The sequence below is a fragment of the Choloepus didactylus genome, chromosome 3 (assembly GCF_015220235.1).
Source record: "Choloepus didactylus isolate mChoDid1 chromosome 3, mChoDid1.pri, whole genome shotgun sequence".
In the NCBI taxonomy this organism is placed as follows: Eukaryota; Metazoa; Chordata; class Mammalia; order Pilosa; family Megalonychidae; genus Choloepus; species Choloepus didactylus.
Window position 1 is genome coordinate 4,581,883 of NC_051309.1, and position 24,140 is coordinate 4,606,022.

General features: G+C 51.7%; 1 protein-coding gene across 1 annotated transcript in view; it reads right to left on the reverse strand.

Moving 5' to 3' along the window:
* Positions 1-5,076: 5,076 nt before the first annotated feature.
* TRMT44 (tRNA methyltransferase 44 homolog) overlaps positions 5,077-24,140 on the reverse strand; it is a 47,762-nt gene continuing 28,698 nt past the window's right edge. Inside the window, 2 exon segments of the mRNA XM_037829312.1 lie at positions 5,077-5,536; positions 21,779-21,895. Of these exon segments, the coding sequence (XP_037685240.1) occupies positions 5,313-5,536; positions 21,779-21,895 (341 nt within the window). The 3' untranslated portion in view covers positions 5,077-5,312.

A 24,140-nucleotide genomic window follows, 5' to 3' on the forward strand; every position in this document is an offset into this window, starting at 1 on the left:
CAAATGGCCCATCACCCCGGCAAGCAGAAGCCCACGTTGTGAGAGCCCAGCGTGGAGAGGCCAGGGTTGCCAGTAACTGTGCAACTCCATTCTGGTTGTCACCTCCTGACAGTCATTTTCACTCAGACAACTCGGTCCTGTGGCTCTATCGTTGGGAGAAGAGGCAGATCATGAGAATGCGCGTCGAAAATGGCTGAGTCATGTGGGCTCACCAGCTCCTGGCTGCTCTTTGCCAACATATGCTTTAATTCAGGGAAAGGTTCCCGGGCTGTGGGAATGACTGGACACGGCCCACCCACGGAGCCCTCTGTTCAGTGGAAGGATGCAGCTTTGGAAGCTCCTGATTGGGAGAGGCCAAGTTAGCCTCCAAGATTTCACACCCGGGCGCCGGGGCAGGCTGCGTCCCCATCAGCCCCTCCCTGGGGCTGTGCTTCAGTTGTTTGGTCAAGCAAGTGCTGGCCTGATGTTACTGTGAGGCCACTTCAAAGACGGATTTCCATCATGGGTTCTCTCCCATCACCCTGCAATTAGAAACAGAGTTGCACCAGAAAGAAAACAGGCTCACCCGATTGTGGAGGAGAAAAGTTGTTTATTTTCATTCTTGCAAGTGCGGACACATGACCAAAAGAAAACAGAATGGTCAGCGCGCCGAACAAAGGAAAAGAGCACAATTGGTTTCCTAAGCCTAGCACACGGGTCCGTCCCCTGCTCCCGTTGACTGGGTACTCCCGAGGTTACGGTTTATCCGAGAGAGCCGACTAACCCGCCTTGGTTACACCTCATATTCCTTTACATTTCAGTGACCTTGGTTGTTACTGGCATTAACTCTAGGCTTACGTCAGAGGCTCTTTCTTTCCCTCTAATCACTGAGTCAGTTTGCGCTAGTCGTGTTTAGCTTCTGTTTCCCCTAATCCACAGCTCCTTTATTATGTGAAAGCTAAACTTAACCCTTTTCTCACACTGCTTCTCTCCAGTCTTCACATCCTAGAGAACCACAGCACCTGCCACCCCTCCGGTGAAGCCCCAAGCCTATCCATCAGCTGATGCCTGCCTTCCGCACGCCAGCCCCACAGCCATTGCGCCCCCTGCCCTGCCCCGTGTCCTGCTGCCCTGGTCCTCCGGCCCCGGGACAGCCCCTCTGAAGTTGGTTTTCCGATAGGGCCGGGGGGTGCCATTCAGAGAGACCAGGCATGTGGCGCCTCTGGCGCAGCCCCTGTCAGAGCCGCCATGGTTGCCCCCTGCCCAAATGCAGACAGGGGGCTCCTCCCTGGTGTCCTGCAAACAGGCCGGGCCCGACCCACAGCCAGCAGGGACCCACGAGGACATCCTGTTGCCTCCCCTCGGAGCCCTCCAGGGGCCCCATCTTACCCGGGATCCTTCCATGGTCCATCAGGCCCCACAGGATGTGCCCACCCCTGCTGTCCGACTCACACCCCTCATATCATTCCTGTTTTGTGACAACCCCCCCAGCCCACCCCACCTCGGGGCCTGAGCACGGGCTGTCCCCTCTACCGGGCCAGCCTTCCTCCGGACGCCTGTGTGTCCGGCTCCTTCACCTCCTTCCAGGCTTCCCTCGTACCCTCCTGGCCACCTGGGCCCAGTGCCATCCCAAGCCCCAACAGCCCCCCCTACCCACCCCGTGCTCTCCCCTCAGCAGGCACCGGGTCCAACATTTAATCTTGTTTATTTCCAGCCCCTTCACGCAGCAGCCCCAGCAGGCAGCACCGCCCCAACATGGCGGCTGCAGGACACGCGCATGTTGAGTGACCGCTGAGTTCCGAGCGGAGCTCTCCGCCCACATCATGGGCTCCGGGGCCCTTGGCTGCACAGCTTCCCCCCACCCCCCACCCCCAACCCCCAACCCTGCGCGTCCCGGCTGTGCTCTCTCCCACCTCGGAGCCCCCCACTGAGGCTCTCTCTACCCAACACACTCTAGCCCCTTCCCCTCCTCCTTGCACCCCTCTTATCCTTTAAACCCCAGAGAGGCTGCCTTTCCTCTTGGACACCTTTGTGGACACCTGAGTCCCAGCGGGAGCTTCTTCCAGGTTGCTGCAGCCCCGGGGGCCTCGTGGTGGCAGTGGCCTGGCTGCTCAACCAGTGAGCAGCCTCGGGGCTGGGTCGCTTGGGATCCATGTGGCTGGGCAGCCCCCAGCCTGCCCCCTGCAGGTCCAGGGGGAGCCCTGCAGCACCGACAAATGGGAGCTGCCCTTCCTCTCTGCTTTCCGGGCGGCTCTCCTCTGTCTTTTGTATGGCCAACCCCAAGGCCCCCTCTCCCAGGAAGCCCCCGTTGCACATCTCCAGCTGGATGGGGTGTGGGGCCCCACCCAGCTCCCTGCCCCAGCCCTGCTTACGGTCAGCTTCCCCAGCCTTCAACCCCCAGATCCTGCATCCGCCCTCCTCGTCGTGTCTGAACCTGGGCTCTGTTCCTGACACCCCAGCTTGCAGTGGGAACCCCAACATTGCTGCCCATTTGCTCTGGGCCAGGCCTGTACCTACTCTGCCAGCACCGACTCGTTTCCTCTCCCCTGGAAGGAAGGGCCACACTGTCCTCGCCCTGGGGACCTGGCAGGACGGTCACCTTCCTGGGGTCCGGGGGCCTGGCTCCTGAGCTGTGTTCTCATCCCGTCTGTCACCCGTACCGGCCACTGGCCCTCAACCTGCTGTCCCCAGTGCAGTGGCCCTGCTCTCCCTGTCCCCATTCCCTGTCCCCCTGCCCCCAGACACCACCCACCCACCACCCCCCTGGGTTCCTGGTAGACCTGTGTGGGGTTTCTGCACTGTGTCTGCTGGCCTGCCCGCCCATCCACGCGGGTCTGCACCCGGCCATCCTGCCCTCCTGTGCTGCCCCCAGTCAAGGAGGGGCCGCTCCCTTTTCCCCACCTAAACAGTAGGTCCAGGGGGAGCCCCGCAGCACCGACAAATGGGAGCTGCCCCTCCTCTCTGCTTTCCGGGCGGCTCTCGGGACATGGTGCCCACGCCTCCCCCACCCCCAGGGGGGTCCAGCTGCCTCCCCAGGGACCAGAGCTGCAGGGGCATTGAAAAGTTGGGGACACAGAGGCCCCTAGAAGGTCACCATGGGGGTCTCGCACCAAGGCTAGTTATGGAAGCTGGGTCAGTTCGGCCACAGTGACCAGCCCTGCCTGGGGGCCTGGGGCTTGGGTCCAGTGCCTGCCGGCCGGCTGTGTACTCTCTGAAGCCCCAGCACATCTGCAGCCTCTGTCTGCTCATCTGTGAAAGGAGGGGCTGAGAGGAGACCCCAGGGCTGCCCTCCTGCCCAGGAGAGGCCACGGGGTGGGGGCAGGCCTAGGGTCCTGGGGTCCAACAGACCCCGGTTCATAGCCTGGCTGGGGGACACCCACCTCTTGGCTACAGCCCACTTCATCCTTTCACAGCCCCAGGGTGGGTGTCGCCCTTGTCACCCACATTTACTAATGAGAAAACAGACACAGAGAGGTTGAGACCTTTGCCCAAGGTCACATAGCAAGTTGCAACACCGGGGCTCAAGCCTGGGATGGGGTGGCCCCCAGGGCACACTGCCCCCACCAAACCAGGGGCGCAGCAGGGCAGGCTCTCCCTGTGCCCCATGGGTGGCCCTTGCGGCTGCTTCTACAAGGGGACCCAGGGCCATGTGGATGTGTCCTCTGCGCAGTTCCCACCTCCTCAGTTAGGGCGACTCTTCCTGTAGACAGGCCCCCTCCACCCTCCAGTGCTCCCCACCACAACCCTGCCAGGGAGACCGCCCGCCTCTGTCCCCCTCACAGACGGGTACACATGGGGCTCAGCCTCAAGGTCTCAGGGGTCAGTGGAGACCTGAGCAGGGGCCCAGCTCTAGTGCTTTCCTCCCGGCCCCTGCACACCTGGGCCCCCACCGGCCTCTTGTCTGCCAGGGCTCACCTGGGCAGCAGGGGCGGAGGGTGTGCAGGCAGCTCCCTGAAGGCTACCTGCCTGAGTTTAGGCAACTTCCTCTGGGGCCTCTGGCCTCAGTCTCCCCATCTGTCAAGTGGGCACCTGCGCCCTTCCCACTGGGATTCTGGAGGGACTGATGAGAGGGCAGGGATATCCCAGCACCTAGGAAAAGGGCTTGTCACCCACGCTTCAATGAGGAGATTGCAGAGGTCAGGACTTGTCCGATTTTCCTGGGCATGATCACTTCTCACGGGTTCCAGCTTCACGAGGGGGTTCTAGTCTGACTTTAAAGCGGGAATTCCTCAAGTTGGGAAAACAGCCACGTGGCCCCAGTTTCCCTGGTGGACCGGCCTGAGAACTCCATCTCTGTGCTGGCTGTGATGCTCTGGAAACAAGGGGCACCTCCCTGGGCTGGGCCTCCCCGGGGTCCACCTGGCCCTGTCGGGAGCCCCAGGACCCCTGTCTCTCTGAGCTGGGGCTGGCCGCAGCTCTAGAAACCGGATGGGCCCTGGTGGGGGTGGTGGGGAGGCAGGCTGGGTCAGTGGAGGGCTGAGGACGGGGGCCCAGGCCAGGGCTCCTACCTTGCTCATTTGCTCGTCCACCGGGCAGCAGCTGGCCTGGGAATACCCCTCACCCACCCAGGGGACGCTCTCCTTCGGTTACTGGGGAGGGTCGGCTGGGGTGGGCGTGGAGAGGCTGTGGTGGCCCCTCCCTGTCTGCCAGGAGCCGGGCAAGGTGGGGCAGCCAGCAGGCTGAAGGCGGCTGCTCCTGCCCGGGGCTGTCCTTGGCACGGCCAAGGCTGCACACTGCCCTGCAGGTGAGGGGCCTGTGCCTACGAGAATGGATTAAAAGAACATGGCCCTTCCTGGGGTACACAACAGCTCCAAACTACCAGTTATCTAAAGTGACCTAGGTGAGGAGATTATGGACCATTGTTTTTATATTGTTTTATTCTTTATACTTCCAAAAATAATCTTAATATCTGTTTAAAAACTCTAATCTGGTGATTAACATTCAGAGCAGTAGGAGGCTGTGTCCTGAGAAAGAGCTCCTCGAGGGTCTCCCAGCTAAGAAGAGAGCACGGCACATCGTTTCCCACTTACGGGACATAGCAAGTGTCTTTATAATATCTTTCCAATATACAGAGGCTGTACACATTTAACAGTGATCTCATTTAAAAACAAGCCCCACACCTGGAGGGGGGTTTATTAGTGGATTTTTCATCTCCAGTTTCTATAGTTTTTGTAACATGGGTAATAGTTCCATGAAAATCTGAAGAAAGGCAGAAGAAAAGTGAATTTCAACAAAACCAGTATAGAAACCACAGTGCTTAGAAGAGCTGGTTCCGTCTCTCCTCTCAGCTTGCCCCCACCCAGGACAGGTTTGGGGGTACATGGCAGGACAGGTCATGGAACCTTTTTCCCCCTAGTGCTCTGGGAAGGCTGCAGCTCCCCAGGCCCATGGGCAAACGGGCAGCGACCCGAAGGCAGAGCACAGCCATCAGGGTGGTGCGTGAAAAACCAGCAGAGGCGGGTCTTGAAAGCTCCAGAACACCGCCTCCGTCTTGCTTCCGGCTGCTGCTTCTGTGGCTTCTCTCTCCAGTCACGGATGTGAACTCTCCCATTCAGAACTGCGAAGGAAATAGAAAAGACGCAGCTGAGGGGTCAACCTCAAGGTTCACTGATTCGAACAGCATCTGCTAAACAACTCACAGTGGACGTGGACAGCAGTTCCAGGAGCTGGGGACACAGTGGGGGGCGCAGGCCAGAGGCCCCCAGCCTCAGCGAGCAGCTCCAGTCAGGCAAGGGCTGGTGCTGCGGCGAGACCTCAAGCAGGGACAGAAAGGTGGGGCTGCAGGGGTCTGGAAGGCCTCACCAAGGGGACTGGGGGGAGCATTCCAGGCCGAGGAAGCAGCAAGCCCAAGTCCCCAAGGGGTCCTGAGATGGAAGATCAGGAGCTCGAGGGAGGGGCAGATGACAAAGGCAGAGCAGCCGCAGGAGCCAGGCCATCGGCCCGGCCCTGAGCCTCGTGGGGAACCCTGACACGGAACACACAGCAGGGCCGAGGAGGACCACTTTGGTGGCTGGGGGTGGGGGTGAGGGGCAGGGGCAGCGGAGGCAGGAGAAGCGGTCAGATGGTGACCACGTTGAGAAGGCCGAGCCAAAGGGTTGTGTTGGTGGACACGATGTATAGTGACGGGGGTGGAGAGGACACTCAGGGCAGTGTTCTCAGCAACTGGAGACTGCACTGCCACTGACGGAAGAGGAGGACCGTGCAGGAGCAGGTGGGGGTCCCACGGAGGTTGTGGCCTGTGGCGTGGGAGAGGCCGGCTTCCATCAAGGGCAGGAGTCCACAGGCAGCAGCCATGAGCCCAGCGCTGGGAGCGAGGCCACAGCATATAATAGGGATGAGACCTCTGGGAGGGAGCAGGGAGAAAGGACTGGAGGTCAGGGCAGTAAGAGGGAGCAGCTGGGGCAGAGCAAAAACATCCAACAGAGTGGGAAGTTGGGGAAGGCAGGCGAATAGGGAAGGACCCGTGAGTGAGAATCCAAATGGGACTCTCCACTGAAAACGCCACCTGCTAACTCACTTTTCCACTAAAGCAGCCCCTCCCTTACCGGTTTGTGGACTGTAATTCCTTTCTTTGAGCTCCCACTCCTCACGTTTATTCAGAAGCAGCCTGCTGCACAGCGAGGTACTGTTTCCTGTCCCTTTGCAGCACCTGCTGAGGCTGGCGTGAGCCAGCTCCAGCCACTTTCAGCCCTGACCTAGTCACCTCTGCCCCATTATAATAGTAAAAATCACACCCACCAAGCATGCTAAGCCACTAGTTTTGAATATGCGGCACATGAAGTAGCATGATTTGGAACTGCACATGCTCCACTCTAGTCTGCCCCTTAACCCCCTCACCTCACCCTATCCTCAGCCACTCCCTTAAGCCCACCTTCCTCAAACAGTATAAAGCCCCCAGACCCCTTCTGCTCGGGAGACAGAGCTGAGGCTTGCCTCCTGTCTCCTTGCCAAACTGCTCACAATAAACTCTCTTTTTTCAAAATCCTGGCATCACAGCACTGACTTCTGTGCACGCTGGACACTGAGCCCGCTGTGGATGGTCACACCACCAGAGGCCTTCACAAGGATTTCCGTGATGCCATGCAGGGCAAAGCCTATCTGGAGTGGACCCAGGTGCAAATGGCACAGGTGTAGCCAGCAAGTCCAGACAAACAACCTGGCAGCTCCAACCAGCAGACCCTGGTGGGGCAGGTGGGGACGCAAGAGTAAAAGCAACTACGAGACATGTCGGCCAACCAATTGGCCAAGTGGCCTGAGGCAAAGAATTACCTGCATTAAGTCTCACAAAGAAACACCCAGGAAAGGGAGAAAGTCTTTTTCCTGGGGAGTGGAGGGGTCATAAAAGTTGTGTAAACTAGGAAAACTCCCAAGCCACTAGCAAACATGAGGGACAAGACATAGGCCCAGAAAAGACAGAGAGGACCCCACACTCTGCCTTCACCTTGGGCTGACCTGCCTGAGAGCAGGGCTGAATTGAAGGGGAGCACCTGCCATTGCACAGCCGATCTGCAAAGAACGAGAAAGGTTTGTTTTACCTAGGTTTCCTTGTGTTTTTAGTTCCTGACTCTCAGGAAAATCTGCCACATCAGAAGCTGGATACAAGCTTAAGAAACAGACATCTCAGGGAATAAATACCAGAGTTAACATTTTCAAACACTGAAATGTACAGGGTACAACAAAAGAGTATAAGACAAAGAAATAAGAAGTGATGGCCCATCTAAAGGAAGATAAAAATCCAGAAACCATCAACAAAGAGGCCCAGACTGTGGACATACTGGACAAAGAACTTAAAAAAGAAAAAAAAAATCTTCAATATGCTCAAGAAGATGAAGGACCATACAGAGAAAGAAAGAACTAAAGGACATCAAGAAACAGTGAATGAACAATAAGAGAATCTCAATAAAGAGTCAGAAATTTTAAAAGGAACGAAATAGAACTCCTAGAGTTGAAAAGCACAATAACTGAAATGAAAAATTCCCATGATGGTTTCAGTAGCAGATTGGAGCTGGCAGGAGAATCAGCAAACTTGAAGACAGGGCAAGTGAAATGAGTCAGGCTGAGGATAGAAAAAAAAGTTATAAAATGCAAAAATAGCCTAACAGACCTATGGGGCACTGTACTAGTTTGTATATACTATGCCCCCCAGAAAAAGCCATATTCTTAAATGCAACACTGGGGCGGGGTAGACGTATTAGTGTTGATTAAGTCGAAAACTTGAATTAGGTTGTTTTCATGGAGATGTGACCCACCCAACTGTAGGTGATAACTCTGATTAGATAATTTCCATGGAAGTGTGGTCCTGTCCATTTAGCGTGGGCCTTGATTAGTTCACTGGAGCCCTATAAAAGCTCAGACAAAAGGAGCTCATGGCTAGCTGCAGCTGAGTCACATTTTGAAGATGGCCGTTGGAAGGTGACACTGACATTTTGGAGAACGCCATTTTGAAACACCACCTGGGAGCAACTGGACACCAGCCACGTGCCTTCCGAGCAAATAGAGGTTTTCCAGACACCAATGGCCATCCTTCAGTTAAGATACCCGCTTGTTGATGTCTTACCTTGGACACTTTATAGCTTTCAGACTGTAACTTTGTAACCAAATAACCTCCCTTTAGCCAATCCATTTCTGGTAATTTTGCAAAAGGGCAGCGTTAGCAAACCAGAACAGGCACCATCAAGTGTACCAATATATGCATTATGGGAGTCCTAGAAGGAGAAGAAAGGGGCAGAAAGAATATTCAAAGAAATAATGACAGAAAACTTCCCAAGTTTAGTGAAAAGATGTGAATATGCGCATCTAAGCCTAACAGGATAAACTTTAAAACAAATATGCCATGCAACATACTGATCAAACTGTTGAATGCAAAAGACAAGGAGAGAGTTCTGAATTTTATATCCAACAAGACTTTCTTTCAGAAATGAGGGAGAGATTAAGCCATTCCACGGTAAACAGAAGCTGAGGGAGCTCACCACTAGACCTGCCCTACAAGCAATGCTAACAGGAGTTCTTCAGGCTGAAAGGAAAGGGCACCAGTGGCACAAAGAAATCAACCCCTCTGATAAAGGCAACCACAGGGATAATTATAAATGCCAGTATTACTGTAATGCATTTTTTGGTATGTGTGCTGGTTTGAATCTATTATGTACCCCATAAAAGGCCATGTTCTTTTAACCCAATCTTGTGGAGGCAGACCTATTGTGTTTGGGACTTCTGATTACGTTGTTTCTGTGCAGATGTGACCCCGCCCATTCAAGGTTGGTCTTAATCCTTTACTGGAGTCCTTTAAGAGAGCTCACAGAGAAAGACAGCTCAGAGAAACTAAGACATGTAATCCAGAGTTTGCCCCCAGGGGCTGCGAAGAGAGAAGCCAAGAGAGACATTTTGGAGAGACATTTGGGAAAAAGCCATTGTAAAACCAGAGCCCAAGAGAGAAGGGCCAGCAGACGTCACCATGTGCCTTCCCATGTGACAGAGGAGCCCCCCATGCCAGTAGCCTTTCCTCAGAAAAGGTCTCTACCTCTTGATGCCTTAATTCGGACATTTTCATGGCCTTAGGAACTGTAAACTTGTGAACTAATTAACCCCCATTGAAAAAGCCAATCTATTTCTGGTATATTGCATTTTGGGAGCTTCAGCAAACCAAAACAGTATATAACTCCATTTCTTACTCCCTAAAGGTGCTAAAATGCAAACGCATAAAAAGTAATGATAAACATAGGGTTTTGGATATTCAATATACAAAGATACAATTGTAACAAGTACAAAAAAAGGTGGAGGTTGCAGGCCTATCGGAACAGTGTGTGCGTATACGCCATGGAAGTCAAGTTGGTATCTACTCAAATATGATTGTTACATATTTAGAATGTTAAATATTAACCCCGTGGTAACCACAAAGAAGATATATGACAAATACATCCAGAAAGAAATGAGAAGGGACTCAAGATGGTAAAATACAAAAATCAAATAAATATGAAAGTAGGCATTAATGGAAGAATTGAGGGACAAAAATAGGTATAAAACTTACCAAGACTAAATAGCAAAATGGCAGAAGAAATTCCTGCATTATCAGCAGTTACTTCAAATGTACATGGATTAAACTCTCCAGTCAAAAGGCAGAGACTGACAGAAAAGACAAATAAGCATGACCCAACTATATGCTGTTTACAAGAGACTCACCTTAAATTCAAAGACATAAGTAGGTTGAAAGAGAAAGATGGGAAAAAAAATACCATGGAAGCGGTAATCGAAAGAGAGCTGGGGTAGCTATACTAATATCAAATAAAATTGACTTTAAGTCAAAAGATGTTGGGAGGGACAAAAAAGTTTACTAGATACTGATAAAGGGGTCCATTTAAACAAGAAGACAACAATTATATACATACACACACACACACACACACACACACACACCTAACAGCAGAGCCCGAAAATATATGAAGCATATTTGAAGAGAGAAATAGATGGTTCTTCATTAATAGCAGGAGACTTTATTACACCACTTTCAATAATGGACAGAAGATCAGTAAGGAAACAGAACACGTGAACAATACCCTAAACCAACCAGACCTAACAGACACACACGAAACACTTCACCGAACATCAGCGGAAAACCCGCTCTTCTCCAATGCACATGAAGCATTCTCCAAGACGGACCATATGTTAGGTCACAAAACAAGCCTCAGTATCAAAAATATTCAAATCCTACAATGTATCTTCTCTGACCACAACAGAATGAAGTTAGAAATCAAGAACAGAGGGAGAAATGGAAAATTCATAAATATGTGGAAATTAAACAAAGCACTCTTAATAATCAATGGGTGAAAAAGGAAATCACAAAGGGAATTAGAAAATATCTTTAGGGGAATGAAAATGAAAATATAACATACCAAAACTTATGGGATGCAGCAAAGGCAGTGCTGAGAGGGAAATTTACAGCTCTAAATGCTTATATTAAAAAAGATTTCAAATAAGACCTAACCTCAAAACTTGAGGAACCAGAAAAAGAAGAGCAAACTAAACCCAAAATGAGCAGAAGGGAAGAAACAAAGATTAGAGCAGAGATAAATGAAATAAGAATAAAAACAAACAAACAATAGGGAGAATCAACAAAACTAAAAGTTGATTCTTTGAAAAGATCAGTAAAATTGATCAATCTTTAGCTATAGTGACGAAGGAAAAAAGAGAAAGGACCAGTTTGCTAAAGCTGCTGTTATGCAAAATACCAGAAATGGATTGGCTTTTAAAATTAACGGTGGTTTATTTGGTTACAAAGTTACAGTCCTACCACCATAAAAGTGTCCAAATTAAGGTATCAATACATGTACACCTTTACCAAAGGAAGGCCAGTGGCATTCAGAAAACCTCTGTTAGCTGAGAAGGCATATGGCTGGCATCTGCTGTTGTGTTCCAGCTCCTCTCTCAGCTCCTGTACATTCTTGGTTCTTTCTTCCAGGACGTTTCTCTCTAAGTGCCTGAGGGTCCTCTCTTAGCATATCCCAGGGCAAACTCTAGGCTAGCAAAAGTCTGTTTCCAATGGCCATCTCCAAAATGTGTCAGTTGCTCTCCAAAATGTCACTCTTAGCTGCTCTGAGGTCCTTCTGTTCCTGAGCTCTTTTATAGGACTCAGTGATTAAATCAAGACCCACCCTGAATGGGTGGGGTCCATATCTCCATGGAATTAATTTAATCAAATGGCTCACACAGTTGATTGAGTCACATCTCCATGGAAACAGTCAATCAAAAGATCCAACCTAATCAACACTAACGTGTGCCCCCACAAGGCTGCACCAAAGAATACGGCTTTCGGCAGGACATAATATAACCAAACTAGCACTGGAGCAAAATGACTAAAATCAGAAATAAAAAGCGTGAAATTACCCCAACCCCACAGAAATAAAAAAGACCTTAAGAGGACACTATAAACAACAGTATGCCAACAAATTAGTTAACTAGATGAAATGGACAAACCCCTAGAAACAAACTATCTACACTGACTCAAGAAGAAGGTCTCGACAGACCAGTAAGTAGTAAACAGATTCAATCAGTCATCAAAAACTTCCCAATAGAGAAGAGTCAAGGACCAGATGGCTTCACAGGCGGATTTACAAATATTCCCAGAAAACTTAACACCAAGTCTGCTCAAACTCCCAAAAAGCTGAAGAGGAGAGAACACTCCCTAACTCATTCTATGAGGCCAACATTACCCTCACGCCAAAGCCAGATAAAAGTACAATAGAAAATTACAGACCAATACCTCTTATGAATATAGATGCAAAAATCCACAACAAAATACTAGCAAATTGAATCCAATACCATATTAAAAGAATTATACTCAATGATGAAGTGGGACTCATCCTCAGGAATGCAAAGTTGGTTCAACATAAGAAAATCAATTAATGTAATACACCACACATTAACGGAATCAAGAGGAAAAACCACACGATCATCTCAGTGATGCAGAAAAGGTATTTGACAAAATCTGGCACCCCTTACTGATAAAAAACACTTTGAGAACTAGGAATAAAAGGAAACTTCCTCAATGTGATAAAGGGCATATATGAAAAGCCACCACTAACATCATATTCAGTGGTAAAAGACAGAAAGCTTTCCCACAAAAGCTGGGAATAAGACAAGGATGCCCACTGTCACCACTGTTCAACTCAACACTGTACTGGCAGTTCTGGTCAGAGCAATTAGGCAAGAGAAAGAAATAAAAGGCATCCAAATTGCAAAGGAAGAAGCAAAACCATCTCTATTTGCAGATGATATGATCCTTGTATTACTTAGGGTTCTCCTTGAAAACAGAATCAATGAGAGATGTCTCTGATTATCAAATTGTAAAAGTGACTCACGCAACTGCGGGAGCGCACGAGTCCAAATTCTGCAGAGCCGTCAACAAGCTGTCAACTCCAAGGAAGATGTCTGACGAAATCCTAGGGAAATGAACCAACAACTTTGACGAACTCCTCAGGAAACGAACCGGCAACTTTGACTCCTCAGGAAACGAGCTGGCAACTTCGACTTCGACGAGCTCCCCAGGAAATGCTTCACTGAGCAGCTGAAGAAGAAGTGAAGGTTCTCTAACCGTCTGGCTTATAAGCCTCTAACTGATCACCTGGACCAAATCCAGCCAATTGCACTCTCTCACTGCGGAAGCACGCCCCTTGATGAGTCATCAGTCAGCTGCAGTCAATTGACTGATGATCCGACAAACCAGCCTGTTGGTTTATCAGCCAGCCTCAAATATCCTCACAGCAATCGTCAGGCCAGTGCCCGCTTGACCAGACAGCTAGGCCACCTAGCTAAGTTGACACATGAACCCAACTATCACAATCCTATATACAGAAAATCTTGAAAAGTCCATAACAAAGCTCCAAGAGCTAATAAATGAATTCAGCAAAGTGGCAGGGTACAAGGTCAACACCCCCAAATCAGTAGTATTTCTATTCACTAGTAATGAACAATTGGAAGAAGAAATCAAGAAAAAAAATTCCATTTATAGTAACAACTAAAACAGTGAAATATCTAGGAATAAACCTAACCAAGGATGTAAAGGACTTGTAAACAGAAAAGTACAAAATATTGCTAAAAGAAATAAAACAAGACCTAAATAAATGGACAGACACTCCATGCTCTGGGACTGGAAGACTAAATATTGTTAAGATATCGATTTTATCTGAAGCGATATACAGATTCAACACAATCCCAACAAAAATTCCAACAGCCTTCTTTGCTGAAATGGAAAAGTCAATCATCAAATTTATGTGGAAGAGTAAAAGGCCCTGAATAGCCAGCCATCTTTAAAAAGAAGAATAAAGTTGCAGGAATCGTTCTTTCTGATTTTAAAACTTACTACAAGGCTACAGTGATCAAGACAGCATTGGACTGCCACAAGGACAGAAACAAAGAAAAACAGAATCGAACTGAGAGCTCAAAAATCAATCCTCACAATTATGGCCAACTGATTATTGACAAGGAGGCAAAGACCACTCAATTGGGACAGCACAGTCTCTTCAACAAGTGGTGCTGGGAAAACTGGATCTCCACATGCAAAACAATGCAGATGGACCCCTACCTCACACCATATACAAAAATCAACTCAAATTGATAAAAGACCTAAATATAAGAGCCAGAACCATAAAACTCCTAGAAGAAAATGTAAGGAAGCATCTTCAGGACTTTACATAAGGCAACAGTTTTCTTTGACTTTACACCCATAGTGCAAGCAACAAAAGAAAAAATAGATAAATGGGACCTCATCAAAATAAAAAACTTTGGTGCATCAAAGGATTTCATCATGAGAGAAAAACAACAACCTACATAACGGAAGAAAATACTTGGAAACCACACATCCAATATATACACAGCTAACATCCAGAATATATAAAGAAATCCTATGACTCAACAACAAAAAGACAAACAACCCAATTTTTTAAAATGGGCAAAAATAGACATTTCTCCAAAGAGAAACAGACATTTCTGAACAGACATTTCTCCAAAGAGGATATACAAATGGCCAGAAAGCACATGAAAAGATGCTCAACATCATTAGTCAACAGGGAATTGCAAATCAAAACCACCATAAGATACCATTTCCTACCCACTAAATTGGCTACCATTAAAAAAACAGAAAATTTTACAAGTTGGAGAGGATGTGGAGAAACAGGAACACTCATTCTTTGCTGATGAGAATGTAAAACAATGTAGCTGCTGTGGAAGACAGTTGGGCAGTTCCTCCAATAGCTAAGTATAGAATTAGCATATGATTCAGCAATCCCACCACTGGGTATATACCCCAAAGCAGTGAAAGCAGGGACTCAAACACATATTTCCACACCAATGTTCATACTGGCATTATTCACAATTACCAAAAGATGCAAAAAACCCAAGTGTCCACTCACCAAAGAATGGGTAAATAAAATGTGGTATAGACCCACAATGGAATATTACCCAACATTAAAAAGGAATGAAGCTCTGATACATGTGAGAACATGGATGAACCTTAAAGACATCATGTTGAGTGAAATAAGCCAGACACAAAAGGACAAATATCGTATGGTCTCACTGATATAAAATAATTAGAATAAGCAAACTCACAGAGCCAGAAACCAGAGTATAGGTTACCAGGGGATAGGGAGGGGTAGGTAATAGGGAGTTAAAGCTTAAGTTGTTTCGAGTTTCTATTTGGGATGATGGAAAAGTTTGGTAATGGATGGTGGTGATGGTAGCACAACACTGTGACTGTAATTAACACCACTGAATTATGTATTCGAATGTGGGTTAAAAGGGGAAATTTAAGGTTGTGTTACATTACTAGAAAAACAATTTAAAAAAATCTATGGGACTGTACAACACAAACAGTGAACCCTAAAGTAAACCCTGACTATAATTAATAGCACACTTAAAATGTGCTTTCATCTGTTCTAACAAATGTGCCATACTAATGAAGGTGTTATTAAGATGATGTTATTGGAAAACTCTGTATTTTATGTAAGGTTCTTCTGTAAACCCAAAACTTCTCTAATAAAAAAAAAAATCAGGATGCCACAAGGCCAGGTGGCGATGGGGACAGGGAAGGGTCCCCGAGGACAGGGGGTGCCTCACCCCACTGAAGCAGCCTCTAGGTGTGATAATGGTAGCAGCACTATGTTTTTTTGGAAGTTCCGTCTTTCAGTGATGCATAAGGAAATACCTGCAGATAATGGGGTCTGTCAGGAATTTGTTTCCAGGTTGCCTGGGGCAGGCATGGATGGGGCACAGAAGAAACCAGGCTGGCCCTGAGTGGAGAAGAGCACATGGGAGCTCACTGGATGCTTCTCTGTTTTGTTCGACTGAATTCTTCCATGATAAAAATCATTTCAAGAGAAGACCGGGAGGAGGGAAGTGCCCCGTGAACAGCGACCGTGCTTTCGAGGGTGGGCTGTGAAAGGAAGGCGAGCGCGGGCACAGGAGCCCGGGACAGTGTGGGTGCAGCCACTGTTCTGGGGGGAGCTCCCGTAGACAGGCCCCGTCTGGTGGGCACAGCCCCTGGGGAGGCAACAGAGAGCACAGGAGCCCTGGGACCCTGGCCCTGAGGAGACATGGGTGTGGGGGCCGGACATCGCGGGAGCATGGGCACGCCACTCACAGGGACGGTCTGGGCTCAGACGCAGGAGGGGGACAGGGGAGTTGTGCAGGTCTGCAGGCTTCTCTCCTGATTGCTCCTGTGTTCTCGGGGAAGGGCAAGGCAGCCCACTGGAGGAGGCCCCTGGGCAGGCTGGGCTGGGAGGGCAGAGGGAGCAGCCCTGGGGGTGGGGGGTTGGGGAATGAGTGAAGGGAGGGGAAGCCACAGAGCCAGCAGCTCCCCTCACTGGAGCCTGTGCTCGTGGACCTGGGATCGGAGCTGGGGCAATGGAACTCAACCAAAACAGGGCTGGCAGGGGAGTGGGAGGGAGGGGCTGCGGGCTGGCAGTGGGGCTCCAGACGAGGGCCACGGATGGGGCAAGAAGCAGAGTGGAAACCCTCAGAGCAAGGGCCTGTGGGAAGGGCTCCAAGCCTATGGGGCTGGTCAGGAGAGCCATAGGCCTGGCCCAGGTGCTGGCAATGCTCAGACTCAGGCTGTGGCCACGAGGACAGGGGCTGAGGTCACAGTGGGAAGGAGAGGGTCCAGCACCTGGGAAAAAGGTGCAAGAACCATAAAGGTGGCCCCTGATTTGGGGCAAAATGTCAAAACCATTTGTGCTGCTGCACTCGTCTTTCAGGACTAAATTTCAGGTTTACAAAGAAAAACTAAGGGAAGAGATGGGAGGGAAAGATCCTTTCCAGGCAGGATAAGATGATGGGGTACCCAGCTCTGTCCCAGGCACACCGGACTGGCACGCATCTCCACAACCAGATCCCCTTCGAGCCTCAGGAGGGTGTGTGGTGTGTGGGATAAAAGCAGCCTGTAAACACGAGGCGAAGAGTCTCCAAACAGCAGGGCAGGGTGTATGCAAACACACTGTTTTGGAAGCGCCAGGGCCTGCTGAAGCACAGCCACTTCCATGGGTGCGATGAGAAGCTTCTGGGGAAATGGGGCTGGTCAGGGGGCTGCACCACGGGTGGTGGGTTGCAGGGCCGGGTACTGCTCCCACTTCACAGAGGGGGACCTAGAGAGGAGAGCCAGGATCCTGCCCAGCAGCCGACCAACTTTCCCCCAACTCTGAGCTGCCTCCCTGAACCAGGCACCCTGATTTGGGTGGAGACAGCTGGGAAGGGGCCCCCCCGGCTTTTCCTCAGCCGCTTCATTTGGGGAAGCCAACAACCCCACATGAAAGATGGCCAAAGCAACCAAATCCTTCCTGGTTTTCACCGGAAACTATAAAACCACCTCAAGACAGAGAGGCTCAGGGAGAATCAAGGAACCTTATTGACTAAATCTGGCCGGCTGACTCCTAGCCAGAATGCCACCGTATGCAAACCAAAGTCTGAATGTCGCTTTCCAGCAGCCCCTGTGTGACTGATGGCCAGTGAGAGACGGCTCATCCTGCGCAGACTGACATTTGTCAAGTATTCTGCCCCCGAAGCCGGAGCAAAGGCCTTGCAGGGAGGCTTCTCGCCGCCGTGAGGACACATAGTGGGTTCATTTTCCTGGGACAGAAGAAGCTCCTGCTGAGGGCCCAGCATAATCTGTTGAGACTTCCACGGGCCCGCCCCTCCTGGGCTGCCTTCCCAGGAATGCTGGGCTTATGTGTCTTCACCTCAACTCTGCAGCAGCATCTGCTGGCGCAGCTCGGAATAACATGTCCCGGCTGGGAGGGGATGGCAGCTGCCCAGCCCGGCCTGGTCTGAAGCCCTCCTGCACTCAGGAGGCATCTGAGGGAGGGCCAGGGCCTTGCCTGGGGTCACCTGCAGGCAGCCAGAGCCAGGCTGGTCCCCTCTCCCTGCCCACGCCTTTCCCCTGCCAGGCTGGCTGGCAGCAGGCACCCCAGGGGTGGTTTGGGAAATCAGCAGCTAGCCACATTTTAGGAGTGTAACCTGCAGGGCCGGGGGAAATGGCCCATCGGGATCTACGGGGTCCGGGCGTGGATACTAATGGTGCACGGTGACCCCACGAGAGCCGAGGCCAGGACACCAAGGCTGGCCCGGCCCTGCCAACGTGTTCCTCGGGCCTGTGGCACACAGGGTGCTCTCTGCAGCTGGCCTTCCCAGCGGCCTGCCGGGTGGCCTGCCTCCAGGGGTGCAGGCTCCGGCCATCTCCCACCCAGACCACCAGCAGCCTTTCCTTCTGGGAAAATGCGTTTCTGGTTTCTAAATGATGTATTTCCCAAAAGTTCACCTCTCTCCAACTTTCCCGAGCACATTTCCTCCCTAACGCAAACTGCCTCAGATCTGTTGACTGAGCACATGAAACCCACCATTCTGTCTCCCACCCTCACTTTTGAGGACAGCAAAATTGTGCTTAGTCAAAGAATCCTGTTAAGTTGGCTAAGGATTCCTTAAGTGGAGAGAAAGTCCCAGAACGGTGCAGTGTTCTCGGGGCACCAGCTCTAGAGTGGAAGCAACCTGGGTACTTGAGCTGCTCGGGTACCTGGAGATGCAGGACTCATCTAAATCAGCACCCAGGCCCTCTGTGACACCAGGGGAGGGGTGTCGGCACAGCTCTGGCTCGTCCCCGCCCTGCAGCCCCAGGCCTGACTGAATACATCCTTCAGGCCAGGCCATACCAGACCCCGGGGAGGGCAGAGCACCAGGGGATGGGACCTGAGGTTTGGCCCTTGAGCTTGGCCTTACCCAGCTCCATGCTGCCAGCCCCCAGTTCTGTGCCTGGCACCCACAGGGGGTCAGCACTCACTCAACAGATGTCATCTAAAACCTGACCTCCTAATGTTTTTAGAGACCAGCCACTATCAAAAAACACACACACACATGAAAACTCTCATATAAAGACAGATAAGGCCCCATGTCACTATGTATTTTTTGCATGACTGGAAATGGAATTATTTGGTGCTCAATCCCAAGCCTTGTACTAAGAAGTGCTTCCAGAAATAAATGTGCCCCCCAATGAGAAAGGCACAGAAAGGCAATCGCAGGCATGCATGTTTATAACGGGAAATAAGGATACTGTTTCATGAAACCAAACAAAAGTGTTGAGAAAATCATAAAGGAGAGCGGCCCCCTGGCTTAGCTGGCATCCTGACCAACCAAAGCTTTATGAAATGCAGAGCAGGCTCCAGCACAAGTGACCCCAGGGGGGCGAGTTGCTGGCCCTCCTTCTCCATGAGCTGACTCCCACCCTTCCAGGGGCCTCACCTCCTTCTACCGCCCTGAGTGGAACAGTGCCTGTCCATGAGAAATCAATGTAAGCCAGATCCCAGCGTGGCTGTGAAAGGGCAGCGGTGCCACATGAAGTCAGTGTGCATGCACACCCTGCTCTCCCAAGCACACACGGGATAGGGGAGCACCCTGAGCTCAGCTGCAGCACAGAAGTGGGGGTTAGAGCTGCCCCAAATCCTAGGGCCTAGACATCTGCCTGCACTTCACCAATGGGGGCCTGGGGCCCAGCAGGCCTCATGCTGCTTGGCTTCAGCTCTGCACTCCTGCCAGTGACTGCCCCACCCTGGAGGGCAGCTCCACCCCACAGGTTCGCTACCTTCTTCCTCCCCAAGATAGCTTCACACTTGGCAGCCCTGGCTCCTGGGGACAGTGCACAAGGCAGGGTCTCAGCATTTTGCCTCCTGCATGTGACCAGCCCTCCCCACAGCTGGTACTTTGGGGGTGAGGGGTCCTCAGACCCACTGTCTATCCCAGACCGGTGACGGGTCTGGGGCACGTGCAGCCTCATTCACCAGCCACTTGTGTTTCTCCCCGGCGACGCTTGCTGAGAACCAAAGCAGCGGCTGCAGGTGGGCTTGGGGTTGCTCAAGGCAAGCCCCAGCCTAGTGGGGCCGAGTGCAGCAGGGCATGGGACCAGCTCGTGCTGACGCCAAGGGGAACAATGCTTAGGAAAGGTTTCCTGGAAGAGATAGCACTGGGCGTGGAAGAGGGGAAGGAGGGTGGCATGGGGCAGGGTGGGGAAGGCGGGCACTGACTCGTGACACTTCAGTCACCATGCCAGGCCCTTAGCCGGGCCCATGCTCTCAGGGCTGGAGAGGCCCACGGGGCGGGTGGGCAGCCCCGCCTGGCCTTCTCTAGAGCCCTTGTTCTTGACCCACGTTCCCACACCACCGTCCTGTGACCCCAGGTGGGTGCCTGAGCTCCGGCTGGGGCCACGGCCTTGCATACTGCATCGACCATCTGCCATTGCTCTCCCTACCCCACCTGGCTTCAGGGAACATGGCACGAGGCACACAGCAACGGGTCATGCCCAGCGTTCAGGAAAGATCCCATGGTGGAAAGCGCCATCAAAACTGCACCCTCTGAGCACCACGGGGACATGTGCTGGGCGGTGCTAGACCACAGCACTGCCCAGACCCCCATGGTCAAGCAGGGAAGACGCAGGTGCCCAGCTGAGGGGATCTGGCCAAGTTCACACACAGGGTGGACTCCAGGTGGGCCTGCAGCCAGGTATCACCACTGCCCACCAGGAGCCCAAGGCCCAGGGCCTCCTCACAGCCACAGGGGCTGCACCCCCACGGGCCCCGCACACCTGACCCTCACTCATCCCACTCCCAGCCCTGGGACATGATCACCAAGTTCCTCCCTGACTCAGGCTCTCGCACATGCTGTTACTCTGCCTGAAACACTTTTCCCTGTCCTCTTCACCCAGCTGACTCCTACTTTCCTCCAAGTTGCAAGTCCCAGTTCAAATGTCATTTCCTCAGGGAGGCTTTCCTGACACCCCCTACCCCCAGGACAGGCCAGGTTGCCATGTGTCTCGGTATGATGCAGAGTGGAGGACAAGCTTTAAAATACATCCGCACAATGCCCATGATTAACTGTATAAATATAAAAAACTTCTTTCATGAACTAGAGAAAAAGCAGTAAATTTGCAAAGCAGCACACCTGTTGACACACACTGTCATGTTAATAATCCTGGATATGCACATTAGGCCAGTGTGCTTCCTAGCACCTGTCCTCTTAATTCACGTAATGAGTCTGCCGGCATCCAGTCCCATGTCCTCAGCTCTCCGATGGGATGCCGCTGCACTGGGTTGTATCCTGAACAATTACCCTGACAAAGTCCCCACTGTGGCTCCACTCCATGCCGCCTCCACTACAAAGCATCCTGGTGAGTGTGACCTAAGGACCAGACACTCTGTTAGAATCCTAGTAAGCTAAGTGACTCTGCAGGCCCACGTTCTTCTCTGTACACAGAGTTTAAATACTTTTTTGACTTTAAATAAATAAAATTAAAAAAAAAATACCTCCACAAAGACAAAGGAAAAACAGGATACGTGAAGCAAACACGGGAAATGACCGACATCTCCCTGGTGGCCATTCAGAGGCTCCTCGCACCCTCATTCAGCAACAGACTCTCCGAAGCCCGGGTGCCCGTGGCAGCACCGCTGAACCCCCTCCCCCGGAGCTGGGGCTCTGGGGCTCGCTCGCTCCTCCAATGGCCCCGCACCTGGCTCCACGCCTGGAGGCTTCCGGGGTGCAGCTGCCGCCGACAGACAGCAGAGGGAAACCCACTTTTCAAGGACAAGAGGAGCTGGGGGTGGAGCCCGTGGGAACTCTGCACTGTCCTCCTCGCTTTTCTACATGTCTAAGATATTCTTGAGCAAAAAGTTTATTAAAAAAAAACGATGGTGGATACCAGAACTTGCATGAAAGCAAATCCCCAGGGGTGTGGGCAAGGTGCAGCGTATCATCACACACGGTGGAAGGGGCGGCCACTCACCTTCAAACACCTGGTGGCTGTTCCTCAGCAAGGTCTGCAGACCGCCACACTCCCTCTTCAGTCTCCGCAAAGTCTCCTTGTCCAGCTCACCGGCCACTTCTGCCAGGGAAAGGCTCTCTGTTTAAAAATGGGTTGCCCCCAAGAACAACAAAAACACTGTTACCAATCTGTTAGTCAGTTCTTTAAATACAAATCCCTCAGGCACTCTGGAGGGACCACATAAATTTAAATTACGCTCAGGGCCCATCTCACAGCGGCTGGATGAGGAGGCAGTGCCTCCACCCCGGGTCACGGGGCTCCCCCTTGACAGGTGCAGGGTAGCGACACCCACTGCCACATGCCTGGGCCTGAAGGGGCTTCACCAGCGTGGGTGGCCTGCCCATGAGGGGGGGTGGCCTTTTGGCCCCAGTTTTCCAGACCAGGGAAGGGACGGCAAGCTTGGCAAGCCAGAGGTTGGGGTCCTCCTAGCCGCAGGCCCAGCAAACCACCAGCAGCCAGACTGGAGCTTCCTGGCTCAGGCAGGTCAGTGGCCTGCAAGGGGAGGTCAGGAGACTGATAGAGGGGGCAGTGTCCCAGAAGGCACGTCAGTGGTCTCTTTTCCATTCGGAATTTCCTATTCTTGGTGCCTCCATGGACATCATGCTCAACTTGGATGGATCAGGAAACCTGACGAGCTTGATGGAGTCAGTTTATTACCAAAAGATCAAAGTAATTGTGGAAGTAAAATTGGTTTCTTCAGGTTTATTTACCAAGAACTTCCTACCTGCCAGACGCTGAATGAACATGGGTCCACACTGAAATCAGTGCAGCTCGCTGCCCAGCTCCTGGAGACCCCGGTGGAGGGTGGCTGCTTTAGCTCCAGCTGCTCCCCTTCTCCCCCAACCCCACCATGTGCCTCTCCCCCAACCTCATCACATCTGCCCCATTCAATGCCCTCCCTGCCTCCACAACAGGAGCAGGCACCTCACCCTGGCCGCCCAGTGGGCACCTGGAGAGCCTCCGATGAGTACAGGGTTCTACCCCAGACCTGCAGAAGCCGACCTGGGGGCAGGGCGCCCTGGCTCCCCAGGTGGTCGTCATGCGCAGCCAGCACCGAGACCTGCTAAACTAGAGCCGCCTCTGCTACCTGGGTCCAAACTCGGGAAGAGGCTCCCATGCCAGCCACAGACCAGCACCTCCTGGGCTTACATCCGTTCCAACTGAAGGGCCATCGCCAGCACTGTGATGCGTCCTGTGGCTGTCATATTTTCAGATCCACCCATTATGTCTCTGGGGCTCCCATGCCCTGCCAGCCTGTTGGGAGGCACTGTGTTCTGTGAGGTCCTGCTACGTACCCAGCCCTCCTGAAGAGGGTGGCCCAGTGTGGTAGTTTGGAGCTGTTGTGTACCCTAGAAAAGGCCATGTTCTTTAAAGCCATTCTTGTGGGGGCAGACCTACTGTGGGTGGCACCTTCTGATTAGGCTGTTTCAATTGGTATGTGACCCCACCCACTGGAGGTAGTTTAATCCTTTACTGGAGCCCTTTATGACAGGATAAAAGGCAGAGACATTTGGGGAGAGCAGAGAGATACAAACGCACCACAGGAGCTGAGAGAGAGGGAGCCATTGAAACCAGAACCCAGGAGAGAAGGACCAGCAGACGTCACCACCTGCCTTCCCATGTGACAGAGAAACCCCAGATGCCAATGGCCTTTCTTCAGAGAAGGTATCCTCTTGTTGATGCCTTAATTTGGACATTTTCATGGCCTGAAAATGGCAACTTGTAACTTAATTAATCGCCATTGTTAAAAGTCAACCCATTTTCTAGTATACTGCATTTTGGCAGCCTTAGTAAACTGAAACACCTGGTAAGTGGTGTGCCCAACACAGGTACCCCATATGCCTCATATGTCATAGCTGAGCCACACCAACTTCCAGGACCAGCGGCTTGTGCCAGGGCAGCTCCGCCAAGCCACAGATGTGCTCCTGAATCAAAGCTAACAGGTGTCAGCGAGTTCCGGAGAGGGATGTGCTAGATGGCCACCATGCCACATGCACACGAGAGACAGGAGAGTGGCAAAATGACGACAAGAAAGCTGGAGCAGCAGTTCCCTCACAGGGTTCAAGGGAGGAAAATGAAGCTCAAAGAGAGGATAAAGGACCACTGCCCCTTCCCTGGTGGGTCTCCCAGCATCATTTGCCCCTTCCCTGGTGGGTCTCCCAGGATCATTGCCCCTTCCCTGGCGGGTCTCCCAGGATCACTGCCCCTTCCCTGGCGGGTCTCCCAGGATCACTGCCCCTTCCCTGGAGGGTCTCCCAGGATTATTGCCCCTTCCCTGGTGGGTCTCCCAGGATCACTGCCCCTTCCCTGGCGGGTCTCCTAG